General features: G+C 33.4%; 3 protein-coding genes across 3 annotated transcripts; 2 read left to right on the forward strand and 1 right to left on the reverse strand.

The window, feature by feature from the left end:
- The first annotated feature begins 12783 nt into the window (after positions 1 to 12783).
- On the forward strand, positions 12784 to 14709 carry LOC145104715 (E3 ubiquitin-protein ligase SINAT5-like). The gene is made up of 3 exons (XM_079041908.1): positions 12784 to 13234; positions 13616 to 14002; positions 14105 to 14709. Exons 1-3 carry the CDS (start codon positions 12986 to 12988, stop codon positions 14465 to 14467), a joined length of 999 nt encoding a protein of 332 aa, XP_078898034.1. The 5' UTR covers positions 12784 to 12985; the 3' UTR covers positions 14468 to 14709.
- Positions 14710 to 18275: 3566 nt separating this feature from the next.
- Positions 18276 to 19194, reverse strand: LOC145104716 (uncharacterized). Its single transcript, XM_079041909.1, has one exon. It carries the CDS (start codon positions 19106 to 19108, stop codon positions 18470 to 18472), a length of 639 nt encoding a protein of 212 aa, XP_078898035.1. The 5' UTR covers positions 19109 to 19194; the 3' UTR covers positions 18276 to 18469.
- Positions 19195 to 23963: 4769 nt separating this feature from the next.
- Positions 23964 to 25741, forward strand: LOC145104523 (uncharacterized). The gene is made up of 3 exons (XM_079041752.1): positions 23964 to 24452; positions 24529 to 24587; positions 25066 to 25741. The coding sequence occupies exons 1-3, from the start codon at positions 23964 to 23966 to the stop codon at positions 25739 to 25741; spliced, it is 1224 nt and encodes a 407-aa protein (XP_078897878.1).
- Positions 25742 to 27428: the final 1687 nt, after the last annotated feature.

The following is a 27428-nucleotide window of genomic DNA, read 5'->3' on the forward strand; positions in this document are numbered from 1 at the left end:
TCACAACCCTAAACCTTGATATATGCTAACGAGGGAACCTTCCCTGTCCACATCTCGTGAGGTGTTCTAACAACCTTCTTAGTTGGAAAAGATTAAGAATATGGATGGCAGTCTCCAAGGCAATCCCCCAAAAGGAAATTAAAAGAGAAGCTCGACTCATCATGGAACGAACTATGTCCAACAAGGTTCGATTACGCCTCTTAGCCACACCATTAAGTTTTGGTGTTCTAGGAGGGGTCAATTGTGAAACTATTCCACATTCCTTGAGGTACTCATGGAACTCGATACTAAAATACTCTCCGCCTCTATTGGATCAGAGCATCTTTATCTTCCTTCCCATTGATTCTCGACTTCTTGTTTAAACTCTTTAAACTTTTCAAAGGTTTCCGATTTATGTTTTATTAAGTAAATATATCCATATCTACTATAATCATCCATAAATGTAACATAAAATCAATTTGCATCCCTTGTGGTGGATCTGAAGGGACCACACACATCTGTGTGTATGAGGTCTAACAAACCTTCACCTCTTTCACAAGATCCAGTGAAAGGTGATTTTGTTATCTTACCCAAAAGAAAATATTTGCATGTATCATCTGACCTTAGGTAAAATGATTCCAACACTCCATCCTTTTGGAGTTAGGCGAAGCGTTTCTTGTTAACGTGTCCAAGACGACAATTCCACAAGCATGCTTTGTCTATACCATTAGACGAATCAATTTGAAATATAATATTGCCTAAACTGTCTAAACACATCACAGTTTCATACACACCATCACAAGGTAAAGCTTCAAAATAAAAAATACCATTTTTATAAGTAGAAATTGAACCATTCAAATCATTAAAAGCATATATAAAACCTTGTTTAAACAATTCATGAAAAGAAATAATGTTTCGTGTCATTTCTGACGAGTAGCAACAATTTATTAAATCTGAATCGAAACCATTACTAAGCACTAGACTATAAACTCCAATCTTAGTGACATGTGAAGATCGCCTATTCCCCATGATTAAGTTCATTCTACCATGCTCCACCTCCTCACTTCTTCTTAGCCCCTTCAAATCAGAACAAATGTGAAATCCACATCGTGTATCAAGGACCCAAGAACGAGAAGATGATGAGTTATTAGATAAAGTAGTGTATATACCTACAGAAGTTGGCTTCACCTTGCGATATTTAATATCGTACAGATACTTCAGGCACCTTCGTTTCCAATGCCCTTTTTCGTTGCAAAAAAAGCAAGTGGCCTCTTTGGGATCAGAGACAGGATGAGCATCAGAACTGGATTTACCTTTGGGTCCATTGCTTGACGACCCAACTTGAGACTTTCCCTTCCAGTTTTGCTTTGGAGGACCTTTCCTCTTCTCCCCCTTCCCTTGACCAATAACCAGAACGGGAGCACTAGAAGGAGTGGAGGCAATACTCTTTCCCTTCATCCCTGCTTCAGTTGTTCGTAGGAGGTTGTGCAATTGAGCCAAGGTGGTCTCACTGTTGTTCAAATGGTAGGTCAAGATGAACCGATCATAACAACTTGGTAAGGAGTTCAAGACTATGTCAATAGCCAACTCCTCATCAAAATGCACATTAAGACTAACAAGGCGATCCATGTATCATTGCATCCTTTGCATGTGGCTACTAACATACTCTCCCTCTTTCATTTTGCTTGCTATGAGGGACTTTACCGCCTCGTACTTTTCTTGATGAGCTCGCTTATGCTACTTTTCCATAAGGTCCTTGTTCATATCGTACGGACAATAATCCTCATAGAATCTTTGCAACTTAGGAGTCATGGTGGCTACCATGATGCAAGCAACGTTTGTTGTATCATTGTAGTGCTTCTTGTAGGAGGCTAATTCTTCAGGAGTGGCCTTCTCTTCGTTAATCTCAGTTAGTTATTTCTCAAGGACATACTCCTTGTCCTCGAAACGAAGGGCCATCTTAATGTTCCGCATCCAATCATTGTAATTGGAACCATCTAATGTGACTTTGGAGCAGATTGAGAGCAATGAGAAGTTCTGATGGGAGGAGGAGGAACCAGAAGCATCATTTGGAGTAGACATCTGTAAAAGGAATGCAGTTTTAGTTAGATAAGAATAATCCTTAATATAACAACCCAAAAATGAAATATTAAGAGTAGGATCCAACTAAATAATTCACAAATTAGAAAAGGGATTCCGTAATCTAATTGTAAATTATATAAAGGTAGGTAAATGACGATTTACCAATTCCACCAACAAAAAATGGAATTGTGAAAGGAAATTAAGTTTTGATGAAATTCCTAGATCTTTTGATATTCATTGAAACTATTCAATGACATGTTTAATCCCAGATTATGCTCTTCTATTTGTGACTGGGATACCGAGGATCACAAACAAGATGTGAATAACCATGCAAATGTGCTTAGTAACCTCATTCTCATTTATCATCTCAATTGATGTGCTGGTAAACCACACACGCTCCATCAACAATGATAATTTATGATATACCCGTTACCACTCTTTATTAGTCTTTATTAGTATGTCGGTTAACCACACAAGCTCCACTAACGACTTATAAAGTATAATATAAAATTTTATGGGTTAGCATACAAATTCACATTTTTCCTAAAGTAACTAGGATTGAGATTTTTTTATAAAAGGTTTTAGTTACTTTCAATTCATTATACTTATTAATCAGAATTAATTGTCCTATCAAACTCGTTCAGCTAATGACCCTCCACTAATCAAGCAAGCGGTGGATGAGAGTGGACACCCGTTCAACTATTATTTTATAGACAATTTTTTTATACCCCCCTTATAGACTAGCTTCGTGAATGAGGCGTACTAGTGGTTCGACTGACTTAGTCTTATACATATAGTAATTATTAAACTTTTAATTTTACATATAGTATAAGGTGTATTTTAAAACTTTTTCAAAATACTAGGTTTATAATTAAATTTTAAAAATTAAGCATTTAATTTAAATTTAAAAAATAAACCAAATGATTTAATAATTATTTATTAATTAAAATTTAATTAATTATATTAAATCAAATAATGATTATCAAATTAAATTAATCAAATAATTTAATCCTAATCCTTATACCCCTAAATTTTCGAAAATGGGTATTGAAATTATCCAATTTTAATTATCTCTTTTTAGGCAAGTAAAATGATAATTACCAAAATTTGAAAAACCCTAATACCTATCAATTTTTGAAATTCTTGGGAAGGAAGATTAGGGTTTGAAAACCCTAACCCTAATTTCGAAACGTAAGGGGCGAGATTAGGGTTTCAAAACCCTAACCCTAAATTCGAAATTTAGGCCTTTTAGGGTTTAATTTCCATAAACCCTAATTTGATAGAATTCAACAATTATAACAAATTCAATTGAAAACAAACCAAACGCTCTGATACCAATGATGGGTTTTAGGCATAACAAAACAAACTTAAAACTCTTAAGTGTGCACGCAACCTAAAACAAGATCTATGTTTTCTCTATTGAACCTATAACTATGAACATCAAAACAAGAACCCTAGAAACCCTAGGTAATTTTCGAAAATTAAATAAATGTGTTTAGGATTACATACCTTATTTGTTATTATAGCAAATAACAATGATCCTTGTCTTGTTGAAGCTTTGGAAGCAAACACGACAAGTGTCGTGCCTCTAGTGGTTCACACCCAAACTAGCAAGAAGGAGATTAAGGAGAGAGGAGAGGGGAGATTATAATTTTAGCCAACCCTAGAGGAAGAAGTGATAACCGAAATATGAAGGCTAGGGGGCCTTTATATAGTGCAAGTAGGAAACCCTAGATAAGCCCAAAACTAATATAATAATATTATATTGAATTGGTAATTATCTAGCTTCCTAATTATCCTCTAAGGATAATTCTAGAAACCCTAAAATGCCTCTAGAAACCGTCCACCCCATGTGTGGAAGGTTCTAGAGCCTTTTGTTCAACTATTGAAAAATTGCACTTTAGTCTGTGCACTTTTAATTAATTCTATTAATCCCAAATTAATTCCAATTAATTTCTGATTAACTATTAATTAAATATTACTATGTCTAATTAATATACTGTTCGCATAATATATTAATAAATTATTTATTTCAATTTATTAATCAAATAATAAATCAACCTCTCTCTCCAAAAATCATATGTCCAATTGCTAGGTTTGAGGGCAACCCAAAATGACTGTGCTACTATCAATTCAAGTTTATACCAATTACATTTATGGGATTATACATATATCGGGGTCGGGTCCAGGGTCGGGGACTAGGGGTGTCCCCATCCCCATCCCTACTTTTTTATTCGGGGATTCCCTATCTCTGTCCCTATCCCCGGTGAACTTAAGGATTCCCCGGTCAAAACAAGTGTGGGTTTCGGGTTCCCCAATGGGTATATGGGGTTTTTTTCCATCCCTATTATTATATGTCTATGTTAAAAGTGTCGAGAGGTATGCTTCGGGTGTTGGAGTTGAAGAGAGCCTGACTTTTTTAAGGTGTCAATACAGAGGAACATAAGGTTAGTTGGGTGAATTGAGATCATATCCTCAATTATAACCATAAGGGTGGGTTGAATGTTGGGAGTTTAGAAGCGTTTAATTCGGCTATTATGATAAACAACGTTGGTCGTTCATTAATGAGCCTAACTCTATATGGGTTAAACTTATTAAGACATCGTATGGATAGATGGTGAGTTTGGTGTGGGGTCTTCAAGTTAGGTTCAGGGTGATTTATGGGCTAGTATCATTGGTTCATATAACCAATTGCATGATAGTTGTGTAATCCCTGCTAGCATTCTATATTTAGAATTATTGGTGATGGTGCATAAACACGTTCTTGGATGGATACTTGGTATGGGGGTATGCCTTTCTTGAATCGGTTCCATAGACTGCATACTTTGTCTATTAGTCAAGAGGGGATGGTTTGAGACTTTTGGAGTAGTCATACTTGAAGTTTACTTGGCATAGGTTTGTTATAGGCGGTGTTGTGGATGCTCAGCTTTCATATATGTTGCCTATGTTCTAGTCCGTTTAACTGAATTTGAGAGTTGATGCTTGGGGGTGGGATTTAGATCCTTTTGGAGTTTTATTACTCCGTTGTGCCAAATTTCATATTAATGATACACATCTTTTGGTTGGTAGTTTTGTAAATCGTTGGAATAGGTCTATACATATAAAGATTAACGTCTTTATTTGAACACTCATGCTTGATTATATACCTACACATGGGAATTTGGATAGACATGGTATGGAGGTGGAGTCGCTTTTGTGTTTAGTGTGTGGAAATGAACTTGAATATGTGGGTCATATTTTCTTCAAGTTCTGCTTGGCACATGATCTTTGCAGTCGGGTTGTTGTTTGGGTGAATTTCTGCAATTCTCGTTTTTTGTTTGATTTTTATCTATATGTAACACCCCATTTTCATATTCCAATAGAGTTCAATATAAAACATCATTCCAAATATAAATATATTACTTTTTGGCCCAATTAATCTTCATAAAAATGTAGGAAACATCGATACGATTTTCATAGATATATGGAGCGCTTAAATGCGACTTCGTATGAAAAAGTTATGCTTCTTCGAAATTTCACGATTAAACCGACAAGGCTCATCGTATCGTAAAAAGTGAAATTTGGATAGATTAGTTATTAGACTAAGTGATCTAAAAGAAAGTCATAGTAGTCATAAAACTGAGAGTATGCATATAAAGAACGTCTAGATCTGACTTCGTGAGAAGAAGTTATGATTTTTCGAAGTTTCAGCGCAGCGGTGCGGGCCCAAAAATTAAAATTCAAATTGGTTGATTGTTATCTGAAACTACCTAAACAAGAACTGAAGATCTCATAAATATGAACACGTCGATATAAAGACAGTTGAGAATGAAGTTTGTATGAATGAGTTATGAAGTTCGCACTTACTTTAACAGTCTAAACCAATCTAAATATGAAAAATTGTTAGTGCAAGAATTAGATGTTGAAAGTTGTAGAGCTCTTCGAGAGAATTCCGGAGATATAAAGAATGTCGAAAACGGAGCTCGTATGCGAAAGTTATGGGCCTTCGAAGATCTGCGAAAAACCGCCTGTGTTGATGACGCGGCGGCACCGGAGTGCGCTACGTGGCAAGGTCGGCTGCCCACTCCTCCAAGTGACACGTCGACGTGGATCCACAAGATTGGGACACATGGAACCATGAAATGTTGACACATGGCGGCTTCTAGAAGAAAGAGATGTGGATGAATGAGATCGCGACACGTGGCAAGCGAAGGGTGGAGCCAGTAGCACGCATTGGTGCAGCGCGACTCCTTTAGGAGCGCGACGCGCACCCCTTTTCTCCTATAAATTATTCCGATTTTCACTTCTTTTCCACTCCAAATCATTATAAAACTCTCTCAAACCTCCCAAATTCTTTAGGCCCAATTTTAGGGATTTTCGTTAGTCAGTAGCGAGGTTCTACTACGTCAGAGGGTCCGAAAAATAGAAGCTCTCAGGTCGGGATTTTGTCCGCGTAATTTTCCGGTTTTTCGCTAAAATCTATGTAAGTGAAGATACACTTATTTTATTTCAAGTGTAACTTATGTTTATGTTCATAGTCATTATTATGAACCTATAAATAATATTTGTCAGTAATTCCAAGTCAAAATACTGATTGATCTACTTACGGGAGAGGTGTCTAACATGGTCATGTTGGCTTGGTTGTTGGATTTCAGAAAGGCTATACGTCGAAATGGTCCTACCTCCCAACTGTCCGACCTGGCTGATCCTTATTAGATAGAACTCTCGGTATTCATTGGTATTAGTGAAAGATCTAGTTTCAATACCAAATCGTCATAGAGATTAATAAGTTAAAAGTATTATGGGTTCATACTCGTTGGGTGTGTTGACCACCAGTAGGATCGCCCAGAAGGTTGTTAATCTTCTAAGAAACTATCTAGGTGAGTTATCTTACTATAGTATGTATTACAATACATGCCCATGTATGTTAGGATAGAAAACTAGTAGAATAAATAGAATATTGTATATGTGCTTAAGTGTAAACTGGGAGAGTGGAAATTATAACTGTGCATGTATTAATAGAATCTAAAGTGTAGTCTCTATATGCGTAATTGACGTGATATTAGATAGGGGGTGACGGTGTAACAGTTAAAGAGGCCGAGAGCCTATAATCTCGCGTAGTTTTAGTTATGGATGATGGTGAAACGGTTAAAGAAGTTGGGAGCCAATTCCAAGATACATATCTTATTGGCAGATTGTGAGTCATTGCTTGTATGCATGTATATGTATTATGATATATTGTATTTTGGGAAACACACTAAGTCTCGTGCTTACCTAGTTGAATAAAATGTTTTTCAAGTACTCATATGAAGAGCAAAGTTCGATTGTACACACACGCATTTATAACATGTTTTCGCACAATGTAATTATATTTTAATATCTTTTAATAAATAAAAATGAAAATTTTATCTTGAAAATTGGGACGTAATACTATGACTTAGTGGTTTGCTAATCAGCCTACAACTGATTTGAAGCGTGTGCTTTTAGACTCGGTGTGTGTGACAATCATTTGGGTTCTTTGGACTTACCGCAATGTTTTGATTTTTCGCCAAACAAGTATAGGAAGGAATTTATTATCGATAATATTGTTGCATTTTCTTTTAATTAGTTTTGTGTTAGAAACGTTAAAGTTAGAAAAAAATTGGAATGCGATAGTACAAAATCTAATTTTGAATTTGTTTGTACTAAGTTTTGTAATGCTAGCGCCTAACTATCTTTTGTTGTTAATATATGGTTCTTCTTCCAAAAAAAATTTAGTTTTGATCAGTAATATAGCAAAAAAAAAAAAAAAAAACAAAAACAAAAAGAAAAAAAAAAAAAAACAAATCCCCACCTTTGCAAAATTTTCATATCCATATGAGGAATTTTATGAAAAAATTGCAAGAAATCTTATTTTTAGTTATTTTTGTTAGTCTGGACTACAATATTAAACTAGCCTTTTGTTCTAAAAATGATTTGTGCGGACTTTTAATACAAGCTGTTACAAAAAATGAATTTTTTTTCTTTAATTTTCATAGATGGTCATCTGTGATTTTTTTTTTCAAATGGGACCAAAATTTCTGCATATAGTTGATATTTTCATAGAAACCATATATGAAAATCATCAAAACGATGTCATTTTCATTTTTTTTGTACATGATAGATATTTTTGCATGTACCGTCTACCAAAATCATGATTATTTTGATCAAATTGATAATTTTTCAGTAAATCTTAGAAAATAGTTTATTTTTTTCTAATGATTATCTATAAGATTAAAAAATGTATCTTATTTAAATATATAATAAAAATCTATAAATACATAATAATTGTTTTACCCATTTCTGCCCTGACAAAGTCATTGTCCATAAAAGGGCGTAGTAGTTGGAAAAAAAGTATAGGATTTCTATGATGCAGGAAAAAAGATGTGTGGGATTCAACGGAGAACATGGATGTGTTAGACGTTAGTGTTGAATAAACTCAAACCCCTATAAATTCATGATCCATGTGGAAAAATTCAACAATAATTGGCTAACTTGGTGGAAGACAATAAATGTTGAAAGAGAAAAAAAATCAATCATGATATATAATACTTAACAAGAAGTAAACATATATTAGTTATCTGTTAAGCTTTACAAATTAAGATCATAATTCAATTAATTTGATAGTATTTATGTCAAAATTAACTAACAAGACACTTTTTGGACCAAATAAGCTTGTGGGTCATTCTATCATATGCTTATGTATATAATTTGGGATCCAAATTTTGCCATGTAATGGAATTTTCTTTTATAATCATAGCTTCATAAAGAAAGAAGTAGTTAAGGCTAACCCGAGTGCTAACAACATAAAGATGTTAAATGGGTAGCCACCTCATGACAACACCCTCCACCACTACCTTTGGGTTGTTGAGAGAGAGAGAATCACGGTCAACAACAACCATACCTCCCCCTTCCCCTGACGTAAAAAGTCATTATTATTGAAGACATTAGTGAAGACACTTGTCCTTTCAATGTGGAAGGGATTATATTACTGTAAATATTGTGTCGGTAGAATTATTTGTATTTGTCGTTGTATAATTATTGTTTGCATGAGTCATAAAGTTAGTGTCGGTTAGAAATGAAATAAAGTGTGTAACCCTCAATAGTCTAGAGGGCTATAATGTAAATATATATGTCGTATTGCAATCAAACGATTGCAACTCAATTATGTAACCGACTCTCTTGAGCCTATAAATAGGGCATTTGCCCATATGAAATAAACAAGTTAAGTTTGAGTGTTTAAGACTTGAGTTGATCTCAAAGTTCTTCCTCTGTTGAAATAGTTGTTCTATTTCTGAATAGCAGAGCCCTATCCAAACATATTCATATAATCATTCATATAATTTAAACAATCCATCGTCAATCCATCCCAACGCATCATTCAGGTACAATCCTATCCTAATCTTTTTATTAATTTCGTCATGTCGTTAAATTTGGTATCAGAGCTAAGTAACGTTCTTATTATTATTTTTTTTTTAATATTCAATCTTTCGTTTATAAGAATATATGCATATACAGCATCATAAACATGATAATGAATATTCATCGTTTTACATATCTGTTCATAAATACTCATATTCAAAAGTCATCATTATTAAAAATCAATTCACCAACAATTAAAACAATTGTCGTAAGAAGGTTTTAATATTATTATAAATATGTGTCAAGAAATAGAAAATTCACCAATCATTATTAATAACGAAGAAAATGAATCTGGATACACTTTTGATGCTTTAATTAACAAAAATAACATTAATAAAGATGCTATAAAAAAATCAAATTTTACACTATCAGAAAAACATAAATTTAAAAATAACTCATTAAAAAATTTCTTTTCTAGAAAAAATATTATATATTATGGAAAAATTAGAGGAGAAGAAGCAATACCTATAGAATCAACTCAAGGAAATATTATTATACCCATAATAAATAAACAACAAATTAGAAATAGATTATCTAATATTAAAGAAGTAGATAGAATAAAAATTGCTTATATTCATATATCAACTATTCAAGTAATTTTAAAAAGTACTTTTAGCGATTTAGATACACAAATAGAATTAGAAATCAGAGATGATCGTATAGTTAATAATCAAGAAAGTATTATTGCAAAAGGAAAAGGTAATTTAATTGAAGGAAAAATAAAATTTGATATTAATATTCAACTAGGATTAAATCTTAAAGATAAAAATCTAAGTAATAGTATTACTGTACGATATAAATTATTAAGACAAAATTTTATGTTAAAAGGTAATCATCCGTTTACTATTACATATCAAATAAATTATGCATTAACAAATTCTCATCATAGTATTACATTTAAAACAGAAGATAGAATTTATATAGATAAATTATTTACCCTTTTATTATCACTTGAATCACCAAATATGATTAATAACAGAATATTTAATGAAACTAATTTTCAACCAATAATAACTACTCCGTTAATAAAAAGAAATCCAATTATAGAACCACCAATTTCAACTATAACATGTAGATCTTCCATCTCGGAATGTCAACCTACAACATCCACTGAAAATCAAAATGAAAAATTAGAAGATATCAAAGAAATGATTAGATCATTAAGTTTAAGAATATGACATAATCATCTAGTAATTCTTTAAAATATTTTAAAATACTTGACGGTTCATATCAAAATACAAAACCATGTATATCAGATAAAGAAATGATTATAGAAATACCGCAAAATTTACCACAACGAACAGTATATAATATTGGTCTTAGTTCTGAAGAAAATAAATCAATATGAGACAAATTAAATATAATTAGTCAAAAACTAAACAATATTATAGAAATAGAAAGCTTACTTGTATTAAAACAAATTCCTAAATTATTACAAAATTTAACTCAACAGAAAATATTACTTGAAAAATATTTAAAAATAAAAACTATTAAAGAAGAACCACTTAATGAAAAACCACTACTTAAAGAAAAACCACTTACTATTAAACGACCCTTCACATGGTAAAATAAAAATTATGAGTAATAAAACCCAAGTATATTGTATTTACGATAATAAATATAAAGTTAATCTACTTAAAAAATTATGGAAAGATTTAGAAAACTCTACAAAACATTTAAAAGAAAAAGAATCTGAAATACAACAATTAACCTCTAAAAACAAGAATTATACTGCATATCAATTAGTTAAAATTAGAAGATTAAAAATTGAAATTAATCATTTTAAAATAGTAATAAAAAATATTAACAATTCAATTAATTTTCTTTCAGACGCTTTAATAATTTGTTAAAATGAATTCAAAAGTACAAGTTAATTCTTCAAAAGACAACATGCTTTGGACTAATATATTAAAAAACCATTGGAAAATAAATTCTAATATCTCTAATACCATTCAACATTTAGAAAATGCTTTATCATATGAAGAAAACTATTTATTAAAATTACAATCAGTAAATGAAGAATATAATAATCAATTAAAAAAGATATCTAGATTACAAGAAGGAATTAAGAAATACAAAAAATCACAAAATCGTAATTTAAAAACAATACGCAATGTTTCAACCACTCTAACAAACACAACTTGTTAATATGAAAACTTTGCAAGAAAAATAAAAACACAGATATAGAAATTTATAAACTGACTCTAATGAGTAAAAGAAAAACAAATATTAACCCAAACAGTACCTTTATTACAACTAAAATACAAAATAAAGAACTAGTTTCGTATACAGATACAGGAGCTACTTTATGTTTTGGAAGAAGAAAGATATTAAAAAATTGGGAAAAATTAGAAAAACCATTAAAAATTACAATTGCTGATAAATCAATTCACAAAATTTGGTTCGTAGGAAGAGACATAGATATAGTAATTGAAAAGGCATCATTTAAAACTCCAACTATATACCAACATGATTCAGGAATAGATTTAGTAATAGGAAATAATTTCCTTAAATTATATCAACCATTTATATAAACAAATGATCATATAAGTCTCAATCATCCGACAAAAGGTATTATAAAAACTGCAATTATCAAACATTATGATCTTATTAAAATAATCAAACAAGAAGTTGGTTTTCAACTACGCATATTACTAACATTTGCTAAAGAAATTGCTGAAAAACAATTTGAAGAAGTATGTAGCGAAAACCCGCTAGATCATTTAAAAAATAGAAATAATCAAGAAATAATAATATTATTAAAAAACCCTAATGATGAAGTTAATGTTCCAAATAAAATTCCATATAGTATAAAAGATGTTTCTGAATTCAAACAGGAATGCACTGAACTATTAGAAAAAAGAATCATTCGACCTAGCACGAGTCCTCATTCTGCACCTGCATTCTATATAGAAAATAATAATGAAATAAAACGAGGCAAATGAAGAATGGTAATTAAAACATCAAGCTCTGCCACTACCCCGGATGGTGCTCACTGTTAGAACGCACATAACGCTAGTGACCATAGTTCCCACTTCGGATAACCTAATGTGAAGTATATTGGTGTAAGCCATTATATTTAGTATTTATGAGTATCTAAATATGTAATAGTTGTTTTTTTTTTTTTTTAATTGACAACACAAAAAACATGGTACACCATTATATATATGAACTACTTTGAGCTTAATAATACTGTTTTCTTTTATGAGTATGAAGATAACATAAATAATATATTTAAATTAGCTTTAGAAAAATATCTTCTTTTTCACTTTTTAATTTCATTTGTCACAAATAAATGTCACCCTTTTTCAATGATCAATAAAGCTACTCCTGTTTCTCTCTCACACTTTCCTTCCCTTCCCTCTTCTCCGGTTTCTGTTCTTCATCCTGAACTCAAAAACAGGGGAGGAAAAAGAGTTTCCAAACAAAACCCACATGCTCTTCCATCTAATTTGATCTTTCTTTATGGGTATTTTATTTTCTTTTTTCTTTTGATTTTGAGATAATGGATTTCGATCACATTGAATGCGTTTCAACATCGGACGAATTAAATGAGGACGAGATCCCATACCATCATCATCGTCATCAACATCAACATCAACATCGTCAAAACAGCTATCAAAATCCCCAGAATTCATCATCAAAAGCTCACTATGTTAATGTCGTTCCTTCCAAAATTAATCACACCCCCAGTGTTTACGAGCTTCTCGAATGCCCTGTTTGTACCAATTCAATGTACCCTCCAATACATCAGGTTTTCTTCATTTTTCTTATTTGATTATGCTCTAAAATGTTAAAATTCAAATTATAATCTTTTCAAAATCGATGTGAATTTAGGGGTTTTCGGATTGTGATACATCGTTTTTTACTTCCGTTAACAAAAAGATGATGTTGACTTTTCATGGTCAAACATATCAATTTTTTAAGCCTCAAGATTTATGTATATATCATGTACTTCTACATACAAGTTGCTACCCTTTACCCTGTTTGTTACAGACCATTATCTCATTACCGAAATTTCCTTAATAAGTTTTGAATTCATGGAAATCTTGAAGTTGGAAAATAGAATGATTGACTTCAATAGTTCGTCAGACATAATTTTATTTAATTTCAAGATTGATCTAAATTTGTGCAGTGTCACAATGGTCACACGCTTTGTTCCACTTGTAAAACACTTGTGAACAACAGGTGTCCGACTTGCAGACAAGAACTCGGTGATATAAGATGTCTAGCTTTGGAAAAAGTTGCAGAATCCCTCGAATTGCCATGCAAATACTGCTCACTCGGTTGCCATGGAATCTTTCCTTACTACAGTAAGCTAAAGCATGAAGCTTTATGCAATTTCAGGCCATATAGCTGCCCTTATGCCGGATCAGAGTGTTCGGTTGTTGGGGAAATCAAGTATTTAGTCGCTCATTTAAGAGATGATCATAAAGTCGACATGCACTCAGGATGCACTTTCAATCATCGATATGTCAAGTCCAATCCTCGCGAAGTTGACAATGCCACGTGGATGCTAACAGTTAGTATCTAACTATGTATTCTTGACTTCAAAACTACCGTTTTTCATGGCGTTTAGAGTTGTTGGTCGTGCTCATGATTGTCTTTTTTTGATGTTATGTAGGTTTTCAATTGTTTTGGGCAGTATTTTTGTCTCCATTTTGAAGCGTTTCAGCTGAGCATGGCTCCGGTTTACATGGCGTTTGTGAGGTTCATGGGAGATGAAAATGATGCCCGGAATTACAGTTACAGTTTGGAGGTGGGAGGGAATGGCCGGAAACTGGTTTGGGAGGGAACCCCACGAAGCATTAGAGATGGTCACCGGAAAGTTAGGGACAGCCATGATGGACTCATAATACAGCGGAATATGGCTCTTTTCTTCTCTGGTGGTGATCGGAAAGAGCTCAAGTTGAGAGTTACTGGTCGGATTTGGAAAGAACCTTTGAATCCTGATAGTGGCACATGTATTCCGAACCTATGTAGTTAGAAAGGTTTTTTTTTTTGGTTTGATTTTGTTTCATTATAATAGGGTTTATGAGTTTGTGTTACGAGTTTAGTATAAGAGAGGTTGTGAGAGTTTGTCGCATGCAACTACTGGCAGGATGATTTTTTTGGGTCTTTATGAGGTTTTGATTTAGTTTTTTTTTTTTATATTTTATTTGTTGTGTTATTATGTTGAGTTCTTGTGTTATTACGAAATGCTTTAATTTATGTTATGAGTTTCGAATATTATCGTGGATTTAAGGTATGACCCATGGTACTTAACTAACTTGGCTTAAATTGGATCACATACATATATTGCAAGTAAAGGAGGCTACAAGGGAATTTTAAGTGAATGTTTTTAGTACCTTTGAGAGACTTTTAGCAATGTGTAAGCAACAACAAAATATCTAATTCCCATAAGGTCATGGGGTAAGAAGATTGGATGCAGGCAATCAATAACCATAATACATTCATTTGATGATGCTAAAGAGACTACTTCCATCGGAGAACGCCTAGAAACGAAAGTTTGTGTCATATGCTAAGGTGATTTACAAATAAAGGGGAGACTCAACTTATACATGAGGACTTTGTAGAACATGAAAAAAAACAAGAAACTCAATGGTCATGTTTGTATAATATTGGCTATTCATTAATCATTATCCTTCTAGAAGTAGGTGAGAGAAATCCCAAGGCATCTCCTCACCTAAGCTCGCAACATGCCGACATCCTTGTCGTGCCTTTATCTTTTTTACTTCTTGATCTTGTCCACAAACTGTCACATTGATTCTTGCGGCTCCCACCTTGTTTTAGTTTTAGTCAAATTCCGCCTCTTAATCAAGTATTCCTCAAGGCGCTATGAGTTTTGGTGGTTCCTCAATCTCTCAATAAAAAGAGGTTATTGCCGCTGTTTTTGGTGCCTTGGACATGCATCGTTTCGGTCTTTCATATCTTCGTGATACGACTTAAGGACACTTTGAAAACCGGATTAATTTTGTTTGGTAAGGATTTGAAGTAGGACTTCATGATACATTCTTTGTTGGAATTTTATTGTGGAAGAATATAGGAACGTTGTCTTTCCTTGTCCCGTATAAGTGGAAGTCGATCCCACGATGAGAGCGTAGTGTTTGAGGCCGTCCAAATGGCACTGTTACCATTTTTATAAGAAGTAAAAACTCAAAGAAGGATTATAATGAACTTTACTACTTGTCATGTAAGACAAAATGATAGGGACATTCGTATTGTTAATCGTGTACCTTCAACAATGAACTGAATCGATGTAATAGAAAGTCTCATTAACAATGAACTGAATCGATGTAATAAAAAGTTTCATCATCACATAACTGATAACCCCAAACATTGAACTCTAGTCTCTACATGACTACATATATTCTTTTCTCATCCACCGATACCTTCATCTTGTTGATTATTTTATCTATATGAAGTTGGGTAATGTTCATTTGCTCGTGTCATTCTTTTACCGACTATAAACTGGACTAGTAGCTAGTATCCTCATATCTCGTAACCAAAATATTTGGGGTTAAGGGTCTTCACTGCTTTGCATATTGTATGAAAAGTATGCCACATCGAGAAGTTTAGCCTAATTTATTTGGTTGGCACTGACATAGTTCCGCTAATATAGATCAAGTAAAGAATGTACCCTTTCCGTTTGGTCGTCTGTTTAGGGTGGAAAATCGCAGGGACAAAATCATCCATAATTGCTTGAATAACTTTGTATAAACAACTCTATCTGAAACCATCATGTGAATAGCGGATCTATATTGCTTATTATCACTTGGTATACTTCCCAATACTTTACCATGTGCTTAAATAAGAGCTTAGTCGTTTAATTTGTGAAGTAATCGGTTACAACCTCGATAAACATCATGGTCCTTAGGAAACTAATCTAGTACCACAATGATACTCCCATTGTACGGACAATTTGAAATATTTTTTAAAATGGTTTGAAAACCAATTAATAAATAATTTGTGGGGAAAACATCTTGAAAACGTCAAATATTATAACAATAAATAATTTGTCAAAAGAATATACAAGGACATCACAATCAATATAAAAAAAACAAGGTATAATAACATTGTCTAACTATTTCAAACATAACCAAAGTCTTGTAAATTTCCTCAAGCTCTTCCATCTTCAAAGCTACTAAATCATCTACTAACTAACGTAAGAACATGTTAAAATAGTTGGTTAAGCATGAAATGCCTAGTAAGATATATCGGGATTTGACAAAAAGAAACAAACAAATATGTATAAAAGGTTTTAACCCCGTCTTTCTAAAAATTCAAAAAATTATCAAAACATGGAGATAACATTGCAAAAGATATTCCACTATTATTGCAAAACATAAGTCTAACTTCCCACCAAATAAATAGATGTACATAATCATAATTTATACTCGTTAGAAAATCAAATAATTTTCCCCATTTCAAAATTCTTTCTCAACACATTTAATGAACGCATCAAATAAATACATTTTGTATATCAAACAAGTTATGTACATAATAGTAAAATACATAAGTACAATGTCAAAATAAAGGTTTTGATCACTCATATAGTTATAAGTCATCACAATCGAATATAAAGCTTACATATAATCTAATGAAGGCTATAACAAATTTTCCAAAACATGGCTCGTATGGCTTGAAGAATCACGGTATTGTCATTTCACCTTATGATATGATTTAGAAAATGTCTCGTATGGCCGTTATACCATTCATCGGATAAAATTTAGTATTGTCGTATTGTTCTCTTATATTGTCATAGTGTTCTCTAGTACGGGCATACATAAGTATGTGCCATTAAATATTGTTTTGTTTGTAGTGTCTAAATATACTGGGGATGACATTGTTAGTATGGCCATACGATCGAGAGGTAGGTGGTCATTCAATTGAGTTTAAATGATAGGGGTAGGGTGGGTTTTGGGATGGGATGTAACTTAAGTTATGGTTCATGTCCCTAACATTTAAACTCAACTGAATGACCACCCCATCCCTACCCCGCCATACTTCTCATTGGCCTACTCCATTGATGATGATTCTACTCCATTGATGATGATTGACAACGCCACAACCTCTCCCTTCCCTACTCACGGATGTTTTATCCCCACTTCCTTCCCTCAAAATCTACCAACAACAACCCCACCACCGGTGAACCCACAAAAACCCCACTGATGATATTTCTTTGTATCATTGTCATCGACAACAAAAAGAAAAAGGAAAAAACTTTCCCCAAAGTGATGAAGAAGAAGCAACTCGATTTGGAGTGTGCTTCAATAATTTCAATTTTTTACTTGTGTGTTTCTTTGTTGAGTCCTTGTGTTGGTACAGAATGATTTTTTCGGTTTCATCATGAAACCATAGTAGTTGATGAATTTCATAATATGACTAGGTTTCCCTACCAAATTTGGGGACTTTTAATATATATATATATATATATATATATATATATATATATATATATATATATATATATATATATATATATATATATAGAGGTTTCAAATCAAGATATCTGGAAAACCCCAGTAAACTTGGTATCATAATCATACATTCATCTGTTTCAATTGGAAGTTCACGAAGAATCATATTCAAAAGTTCAAAACGAGTCGGATAAAGCTTGTTGCTTCTTTTTAAGGAAACCGGCCCAAGCCTGGTAGGGAAGAAAAAACGCATCTAAAATTCCAAAAATGGTTGCAATTTGACTTGGATTCAAATCTTCTTCATGAACTCCAATTTAAAACGTGGATCTTCCTACATGGACTAATTGATATATGCACAGATCTTGTAGCTGAAGCTGAATAAACAACTTTTCTGTAATTTTGTCTTAATCAATCGAATTTTGGTTCGATTTATGCACAGAAACAACACTTTTTGATTGATTGAGTGGCATTAAAAGCAGATTCTTAATCATTATATACAATTAGGGATTGGAATTAATTCCGAATCAACACAAAAGACAGGAATCAATCAACCAGAAATCAACGCTAAGCTAGCAATGAAGCCCAAGCACAGATCCACTTCTTACCTCAATCACTACTCCACAATTCACCCCGCTTTCAACTCTGTGAGTGAAAATCTTCAAAACCCTAACCCTACCAACCAACTTCATCCTTGTCTCGATCTCCATTGTCGCTCCTTCCATTCCCAATTCCGATCCACCACCAATCGCCTCCGCTGTCACCGGCGGCGGTCTCGCGGGAATAGGAAAAGACTCAACGGCGAATTTTGCCGACATGTGTTGTGTATGACCGCCATCGATTTTCCCGGCGGGGATGAAAATGAATCCGACAGGTGCATTCGAGTAGGCAAGCTGAAGTGAGCTGTCGTAGTGAGTGAAGGCGTCACGGTTGGGGTTTGTGACGGAGACGAACTGGAAGAAGGTGAAATTGACGGTGCCGTTGGAGATCGAAAACGTCGGGAACTGAACGGAGTCGACGGCGATCTTGGGGTTCTTTGGCTTGAAGACGAGGAAGTAGACGATGGCTACTCCAAAGGCGATGAGGAGCAAGAAAATGGTTGCTACGATGCATGAAGCTAGATTAGCGTTCCCCCGTTTGGATCTATGGTGGCTGTGACTGTGAGTGTGAGGTTCGTACATGGCTTCAACCTCTGAATCTCCTCGAACCATAGTGGGTGAGGAAGAAGATCATAAAATGGGAACAGAGGTGGAGAAAGTGTGTGGAAGAGTGTTTTTGTTTTGAACCTTTATCTATTCATTCCAACATTTCTTTTATATATCGAACATTTTACTGTTTTTATTGTTATATAACTGAATAAGTTATTTTTTTATTTTGTTATTTAATTGCATATTAAATGCATCAAACTATCATTTGACAAAAATATTTTCTACATCTTTATTAAGGTGTTGTTTGTTTTTTCGAAGCGAAAATTCATAAAGTCTGCAGACCATCTTTGCAATCTTCTGTAGCAGAAGAGGTGGAACAAACGGCTGCAGTCCATAGTAAGAAGCATGTTTGTTTTTTAACATCTGCAGACTGCTGCAGTAAACTGAAATTTAAATAAACTAATTTTATAAACTGAAAATAGTTCTCAACACCGAAATTTTAATAATTCTAGTATTAAAACATTGAAAGAGTACTAAAAAAAACATATAAAAAACAAAAATATAAAACTATTTAAAAAAAACTTACAAAAATATAAAAGAAGCTAACAACTTTATTCTAGAAAAAAACTAATTTTAAAAAATGTAAAAAAAATAATAATAAAAAAAATTAAGAAAGTACTGCAAACGATGTCTACAAATTTCGTAAAAAATTATACACGTTAAAAAAAATGAAACCGAAACTGAAAATATTATTAACAGAAAAGGTAAAAAAAATTAAAAAAAATCAAAGTTTTTTTTTTAAATCAAGTTAATGTATAAACTGATTCGCACTGAAAAATAACTTATTAGTTTGTTATGTTTTAATATTGTATAAACTGATTCGCACATGTTTTTTTAAATATCGTTTTTGACACCAGCTAAATTAATAAACATTTTTACTAAAAAAAAATAATGCCAAACACCCATTTAATGAGCACAATTTGAAAATTGTAACTTTGACTTAATTCCTTATTTTTCTTGATTTTTTCTTATCATATGAAAGTTAATAGTTTCAACAAACACTTATTTTCATTAAATTATACTGTACAACAAATGTTACTTAGATTTGCATATGAAAATTATATTACTTTTCCAATATAAAATGACAAATTTACTTAGGACATAATTCAAAAGGTGATGATTAATTTATTCCAAAAATTGACGTTTTTTCATATAAAGTGTTAGATTTAAGTATGGTATAATTGAAGTCCAAGTGACTTGATGTCTAAGAGTCGGTAATACTAATAAATCAAATCAAATAATATCTTGCTTTCTTTAATGACCGATATGATATCGTTTTTTTTTCTTAAAATAAAAACTCCTCGGACCAAATTTTTACAATATAAGGATTTAAAAGGTTTGTTTATCTTAATATTGTTTTAATCCAAACTAGAAAGGTTACCCCGCTACGCGGCGGCCAGAAGCTTTCAATGTTGTTTCCGAATTGATAAATATGACAAACATAAAAAGTGCAAGGATGAAAAGTCCGGGCTTTGCCCCGGACAAAAAATGTAAAAGTTTTGACTGCAAGGACCAGAAGTGTGAAAATGGCTACAGAATTAAAGGGATAGGAATTACCAACTTTTTAGAAAATAGATCAAAGTTGTCAAACCGTTAAAGTTTTGTGGCCAAACTTTAAATATTAAAAGGTTCCAAAAAAGTGTAAAAATATTGATTGCAAGGACCAAAAGTGTCAAAATGGGTAAAGAATAATGAGCAAAATTGCCAAAAAAACATCCAAATTTAGTATTCCTAACTTCCAACAATAATACAGGGACCAATTCTGCCAAAAAAATGGAAAGTTGAATGGAACACAAACAAAAGGACATGAATAAATTAATTAAAGAAGTACAGAGACCGGATATATAAATAAGGGACCAAACCTGGACAAAGTATGCCAACTTCACTATTCCTTTCTTCCACAACTTTAATATATATATAATAATATACTTAGAGTATGAAGTTTTATAAAATTCAATAGTCTCTGTGTGTCCATATGATTCGTAGAGGAAGTCACTAAAAACATGTATAGATATAGGGTCAATGAATGAAACATGTTACTAAAATCATGATGTCATCACTCTTCATCAATTTCAACAATAAGGAATTGAGTCTTTTTCATAACTTTAGATCTTTAGCATAAAGTGTTTATATATTTTCTAAATATATTGATTTCATATTATAATTACTTTACCTCGTATTTGAAACTAGTAATTTGTAAGACTGTTAGGTATGTGTAACGTCTGTTGGGGCGTTTTTGTGCGTTATGACGGCACAAACACCACCCCCTTCACCGTTTTTGTGCGTTATAAGCCTACCTGTTGCTTCCCGTTACCACCACAACATCCTAAAAACGTTGTTTCCTTCTAAAAACGCATGTGGTCGTTTCCCACACCTAACAGCCTAAGAGAATTGTTACTCTTATCAAACGCTCTATTCGTATGCCATAAGAAAAACATTAAACATGTAATTATGAGTTATCTAGTTTGCCTTGATGTCCGAAAAGACCAAGACTACACATATAAATTGGTCGACTTAATTATGAATTATGGACTTTAAATGCAATTACATGATTTTATGATTTTGGTGCATTTACTCGCAAGTAATTTTTCTTAATAAATGAAGGTTTTTTTGCCACATGTCAATCTCTCATGAGTTTTGACACTTGTTATTTTGTGGTATTTTTGAAATAAATATTATCGACTTGTCAATTTTTGGTTTGTTTCAATTTTTAAAATTAAAATCATATACTTATATATGTAAAGTATTAAATATCATATGTATTATATTAAATTGCAAGAAATACATTTCTTCCTTTCTTATTTAAAAGTAATACATTAAAATATTTTCTGTTACACTTTAATGTTTAATCTTTTTTTAAATCAACCCGTGTAATACACGGGCCTCACACCTAGTATATAAAGAAAAAAGACAATTTAGCTTAATTTTCTAAACATTTAAAAAAAATAGCCAAAATATTAAGAAATTGTCAAATTAGCCACTAATAACCCTTATTGGGTTGAGATTTCAGTTTATGAGTTGCGATTTCTTCATAGGTCGAGCCCATTAACCCCATAGTATTTAAGGTTGAAAAAAATTATCCTTGTTTTTATATTTCTAGTTGAGAGTCGAGCAAAAATCTTCTACCTCAATAATGTTTATGTAACTAATTTTAATGTTTATGAAACCATCTAGTTCTAATCTCATATCAGTTAGAGGAAATCATTTGCAATTTCCTTTAACTCTATTAGGACATCGTATAACTTACTATGGGATTTCCTATAACATTAGCGATTTCCTCTAACTCATATAGGATTTTCTCTAACTCATTTGAGATTTCTTCTAACTCATCTAGGATTTCTACCATTAATGCATAATCATCTGCATTAGACACGTGTATAATTGCAGATGAGCTCTCCTCATTGTGATTTCCTCTAACTTTAAATAAGAATGTACAAAGAAAATTAGCGTATAACCTATACAAATACTTATATGGGATTATCTAACTTGAATTTTAGATGAATGTTAGAAAAGTTACAAATTAAGTGTTTTCGTCCGTAATTAGAGGATTTTTTGTTGGGTAAATGTCACTGTAGCCCTATGATGTTTAACCTTTTGGTTTAAATGGTCCCTTTCGTTTTTTTTTTTTGGCATTGAAGGGGTATGAAGTGTAGTTTTACCGATTGTTAAAGCCATTCTATAGAAAGCGAAGGGGTCGGCCGGTTAAACCCATCCTAGTCAGGAGGTAAGAAGACACACGTCATTTAAACTATTGCCACCTCGCTATTTCTGTTGCCACATCAATAAATGACCTTTTGACCTACTTAACCCTTTTGTAAATGACATATTCACTCGTCGGTATCTTCTTCCCCTTTCTTCTTCTTTTACTGTTTCTCTCCAAATCGCTGCTATGGCAGTGTATATGAAGGTCGATCTTCATTTTGCTTACTTTTTTACTAGGTACCCCGCAATAAGTTACTCAGATGGAGCAGAGCAACACTTTGAAGATGTCGATTTTGCAGGAATGGACTTGAAGGAATTTCTACTGTGTATTAAAAGATTCGCAAACGAGGAATGTGTGAATGTGTACTTTTGCATGCCCGATATAGAATTTTCATGATGGATTGAGGATAATAGCCATCGAGAAAGACTACCAGGATTTTATTCAAGTAGGGTACGACAGCGGATGTGTAATCCAAATATACATGGATCATCTTGGTGTCAATGTCCATCAATGGATAGTGGATGACCAAGCGGAAGTATGCAGTCTTGAAGACAAGCAGTCGGGTGTAGGGGGAACAATGAGGAGTTACATAGCATGGGAGATTTTCAGAACGACATTGATGACTTGCAAGGTAATGTACATGACGACCTTGGACATGTTGATTCCACTCCTATGAATAAGACCATAAATGATGTTTTTTTGAGCAAGTTATTCCCCAAGGTGCAGTCAATCCCATCAAGTCCTCCTCATGAGGACGGTTATTTTCGTATGGACGACAATGACACAATTGTTGAGGAAGTAACAACTTATAATGAGAATGTTAACTGGAAAAAACAAAAACCTGTCCTAGGTATGAGATTTGAAAGTCCAAAACAGTTAAAACATATGTTTGTAATTATGTTGTTGCTAATGGCTATCAGTTGTGCTACAAGAAAAATGATAGTAGGAGACTTTTAGTGAAATGTTGTTCTGGGCAGTGTAAGTTTAGACTTTGGGCCTCATGGATGAGTGAAGAACAATCTTTCCAGATTAAGTCACTCATAGATGAGCACAATTGTGCAAGAAATTTCAAATTGGGATCAATTGTTAGCTATGCTTGGATTGGCAGCCACTTTACAACTTAGTTCTTAAATAAGAAAAAAAAAGAGTGTTAGGATGCTTAAGGAAGAGGTGAAACAAACTTTTGAAATAGATGTGAGTATGGGACAGTGTAGGAGAGCAAAGAAACATGTCATTGAGCTAATTGAAGGCATACTTGTTGAGCGGTATTCAAACCTTTGGTCTTATGGTGAAGAGATAAGAAGATCAAACCCTGGATCAACTGTCAAGATTGGTGTCAATAGTATGCCTGATGGGAAGACTTATTTTAGTAACTTTTACGTATGTTTTGAGGGACTAAAGCAAGGATGGAGAGGTAATTGCAGAAGAGTAATAAATCTGGATGGGTGTTTCTTGAAAGGCTTATGTACTGGAGAGTTAATATGTGCAGTTGGAAGAGATGCTAATAATCATATATTTCCAATTGCATGGGCAGTTGTTTGGGTGGAAAACAAAGAGAATTGGAAATGGTTTTTGGAGAATTTAAGGGATGATCTAGGAATGGAAAATGGTTTTGGTATTACTTTGATGTCAGATCAACATAAGGTATGTTAACTACCATATCCTATCATTTTACTCTAAATGTAGTTGTTTGTTTTAATAATTTCCCTTTATGGTGTAGGGTTTGTTGGAGGCTGTGAAAGACATTTTGCCTACTGCAGAACATAGACAGTGTGCAAGGCATATTGTAGCCAACTTTAGGAAAAGATTCACTGGAGTACATTATGAGCGGATGTTTTGGAGGGCATGCAAAGCATTTACTGAGCCTTTTTTAATGCAGCAATGAAAGAAATACAACTCCTAAACCATGCAGCCTTTGAATATCTTATAGAGAAGAACCCTAAATCATGGTGAAGAGCTTTCTTTCAGGAGGGTAGGATGTGTGATACAGTAGAAAATGGATTATCTGAAAGTTTTAACAATGTCATAAGAGATGCAAGTAAAAAACCAATCATCACAATGTTAGAGGAAATTAGATTGTATGTTATGGAAAGGCAGTTTAATTTGAGCAACAAAGGTAGTTCATGGCCTGATTTAAAACCATGTCCAGCAATTACAACCTTACTTAATCAACTAAAAAAGCTCAAAGGTAAATATAATGTAATATGTTTACTTTGATTACTATAAACATACACTAACTTCCAACCAATGTTTCTAGATACTGGCAGGTTCTACCAACTAGTTTAAACCAGTTCGAGACAAGAAACTTGACTGAGGCTTACGTGGTGGATTTAGACAAGAAGACATGCTCGTGTAGAGTGTGGCAACTAAATGGGTATGGTTGTGTGCATTCAGTTGCAACCATTTCCTTTCTTAATAGGGATGTTGGAAGTTATGTGGATACAATGTACTTTGGAGCAGTTTACAAGAACACTTACAAGTATCCAATGCATGGGATGAATGGCAGCAATATGTGGCCATGTACTAACTATAGTCCACCACTACCACCATTGAGAAGAACAATGCCAGGCAGACCAAAAGTGATTAGAAGAAAGGACCCAACTGAAAAGACTACAAGGCACACGGTCTCAAAGGTTGGCAAGAAAATTTTATGCAGTGTGTGTAAAGAAGTTGGACATAACAAAGCTACATGTCCTAAAGTTGACAAGCCCAAAAAACTTAAGGTCAAAAGGAGAAAGAAAGAAAATGGAGGTGAAGGAGATAGTAGAACAAACAAAAATGGAGGTGGTAATGGAGGTGAAGGAGGCAGTGGAACACAACCAAAAGGAAAAGAGGCTACAAGGAAAAGGAAATATTCTGAAAGGATTATAAAAAAATGGCTAAAATGGTTGAAGGAAAAAATGGAGAAGGCAATACAAGTGCTAATCCACTAGATATTGAATAAGGATAATGTGTTTATTTTCTGTTTAAGTTGTTGGATTTACGTATGGATATTTGTATGGATGTTTGTTGCATGTTTTTTTACTAAATTTGTTTGTGTCTTGTTATGTTATTTGAGGTACGATGTTTGCAACTTATGATTATGTAATGGACGTGCATGGTTATTCTAATAACTTCATGTATTATTATATATCTATGTGGTCCCTTTTGTGGTCCATTGCACTAATTTGCAATTAAAAATGAGCATGCATAATAGTGATAATGTGGGTGTTGTGATAATGAGCATTTTCATTAATTTCCAAGAGGAGTATACAACCACATTGGTAAATTATTACAAAGCATCAAAAAAGACCATTAACAACCCATTACAACTTGTACACTATTATGACAAAGAAAATAGCCCAACTAAGAAATACACAAATTTTCATCTTCTTAACATCGGACTTAAGCTTCTTATTCGACCTAAGCAAAGTTGCAATAATGAAAGCCTCACCACTTGTGCTCGTTGTATCAACTTCATCTACCCAACAAATAAACCCTTTTCGTGGATCCTGAGATTAGATATTTGTGAATAACAAACGAATTGTGCAGAAAACCCTTTTCAAATCTAGGTCTAAAGTTGAAGGAAAGTTGCAGTCACTTTTTACCTTTTTGGGGAAAGCATAAAAGGGTCGTCCTAGGTTGCTTCGAGTGGTTGAGGTTCGTATTATAGCCTCATACCCACAAGAACATTCCACTGATTTCATGATTCCTTCCATCTTCATACCCTCAATTTCCAACGAGAGAAGAAGCAAGCAAAAACAATGATAAAATGGTAACAGATCTATCTGAGTGGTATATATTGGAGACTACAATGTGAAAGGACGAAAATACCCCCAAGGTCCTCAGTAACTAAAGGGACAATTCTAAGGTTAGTGTTATTAAAATTGTTTATTGGAGAAATGTTATGTTAACTAAGGTCATGATTTCCATTATATTAAACGCGGTTACATAGTTATTTATACAAAATGCCTGCTAAGACAAGACTTCATCATCCACTTCCAAACGATTACACCAAAAAAAACGATTTCAGGAGTTACACAACGATCCACATTAAACCTAATAGACAACATTGCACATCAACACATAAAACACAGATAATCTAAATAAATACATCGAGAACAAACACCACCGGACTCAATATTAGATTAGCATGTGTATTTTCTCCACGAGAAAACCAATCGTCACCACCACAACAGTCATAGCTAGCATCTTCTTATCGTTACGGTCTAATCGGCGCTGCACAACAAGCATTTCGACCCTTCATATCACAGAATCACGCCCCATTTCCTCCTTAATGCGATCCATCTCCACCTGTGTTTCCGCCATTCTCTCCCCATAATCGCAGAATATTGTGTGTATGTCACTGAAGTTCATCCGGTCTCGAGAATTTAAGGAAATCGAATATGGTGACGGTGGTGGGGTAGTCATCTCGTGAATCTCGTGAAAGGGATTGTCTCCTTTTTGTCGGTAGATGTTTGGCCGAAAATGGGTATAATGTTTTAGGGTTTGATTTAATAAACCATCCCTTTTATATATCTTGGGTCCACAGTGACCCTTAGGAGCCAAGCAAGTGATTCAACTCAACTCGGTGACGTGTACGACGAGTTGACTCAGAGTTAACTCATTAGATGACATGGA

Source organism: Lactuca virosa, chromosome 4, assembly GCF_052849685.1.
Source record: "Lactuca virosa cultivar CGN04683 chromosome 4, Lactuca_virosa_CGN04683_v6, whole genome shotgun sequence".
In the NCBI taxonomy this organism is placed as follows: domain Eukaryota; kingdom Viridiplantae; phylum Streptophyta; class Magnoliopsida; order Asterales; family Asteraceae; genus Lactuca; species Lactuca virosa.

Bases quoted from the DNA above. Each gene is read 5' to 3' on its own strand.
- LOC145104715 (XM_079041908.1), top strand. From the start codon at position 12,986: ATGGATTTCGATCACATTGAATGCGTTTCAACATCGGACGAATTAAAT. The intron at 13,235-13,615 runs GTTTTCTTCATT...AAATTTGTGCAG, and splicing joins TGTACCCTCCAATACATCAG to TGTCACAATGGTCACACGCT. The intron at 14,003-14,104 runs GTTAGTATCTAA...GATGTTATGTAG, and splicing joins ATGCCACGTGGATGCTAACA to GTTTTCAATTGTTTTGGGCA.
- LOC145104716 (XM_079041909.1), bottom strand. From the start codon at position 19,108: ATGGTTCGAGGAGATTCAGAGGTTGAAGCCATGTACGAACCTCACACT.
- LOC145104523 (XM_079041752.1), top strand. From the start codon at position 23,964: ATGCTTAAGGAAGAGGTGAAACAAACTTTTGAAATAGATGTGAGTATG. The intron at 24,453-24,528 runs GTATGTTAACTA...TTTATGGTGTAG, and splicing joins TGATGTCAGATCAACATAAG to GGTTTGTTGGAGGCTGTGAA. The intron at 24,588-25,065 runs GCATATTGTAGC...CAATGTTTCTAG, and splicing joins GAACATAGACAGTGTGCAAG to ATACTGGCAGGTTCTACCAA.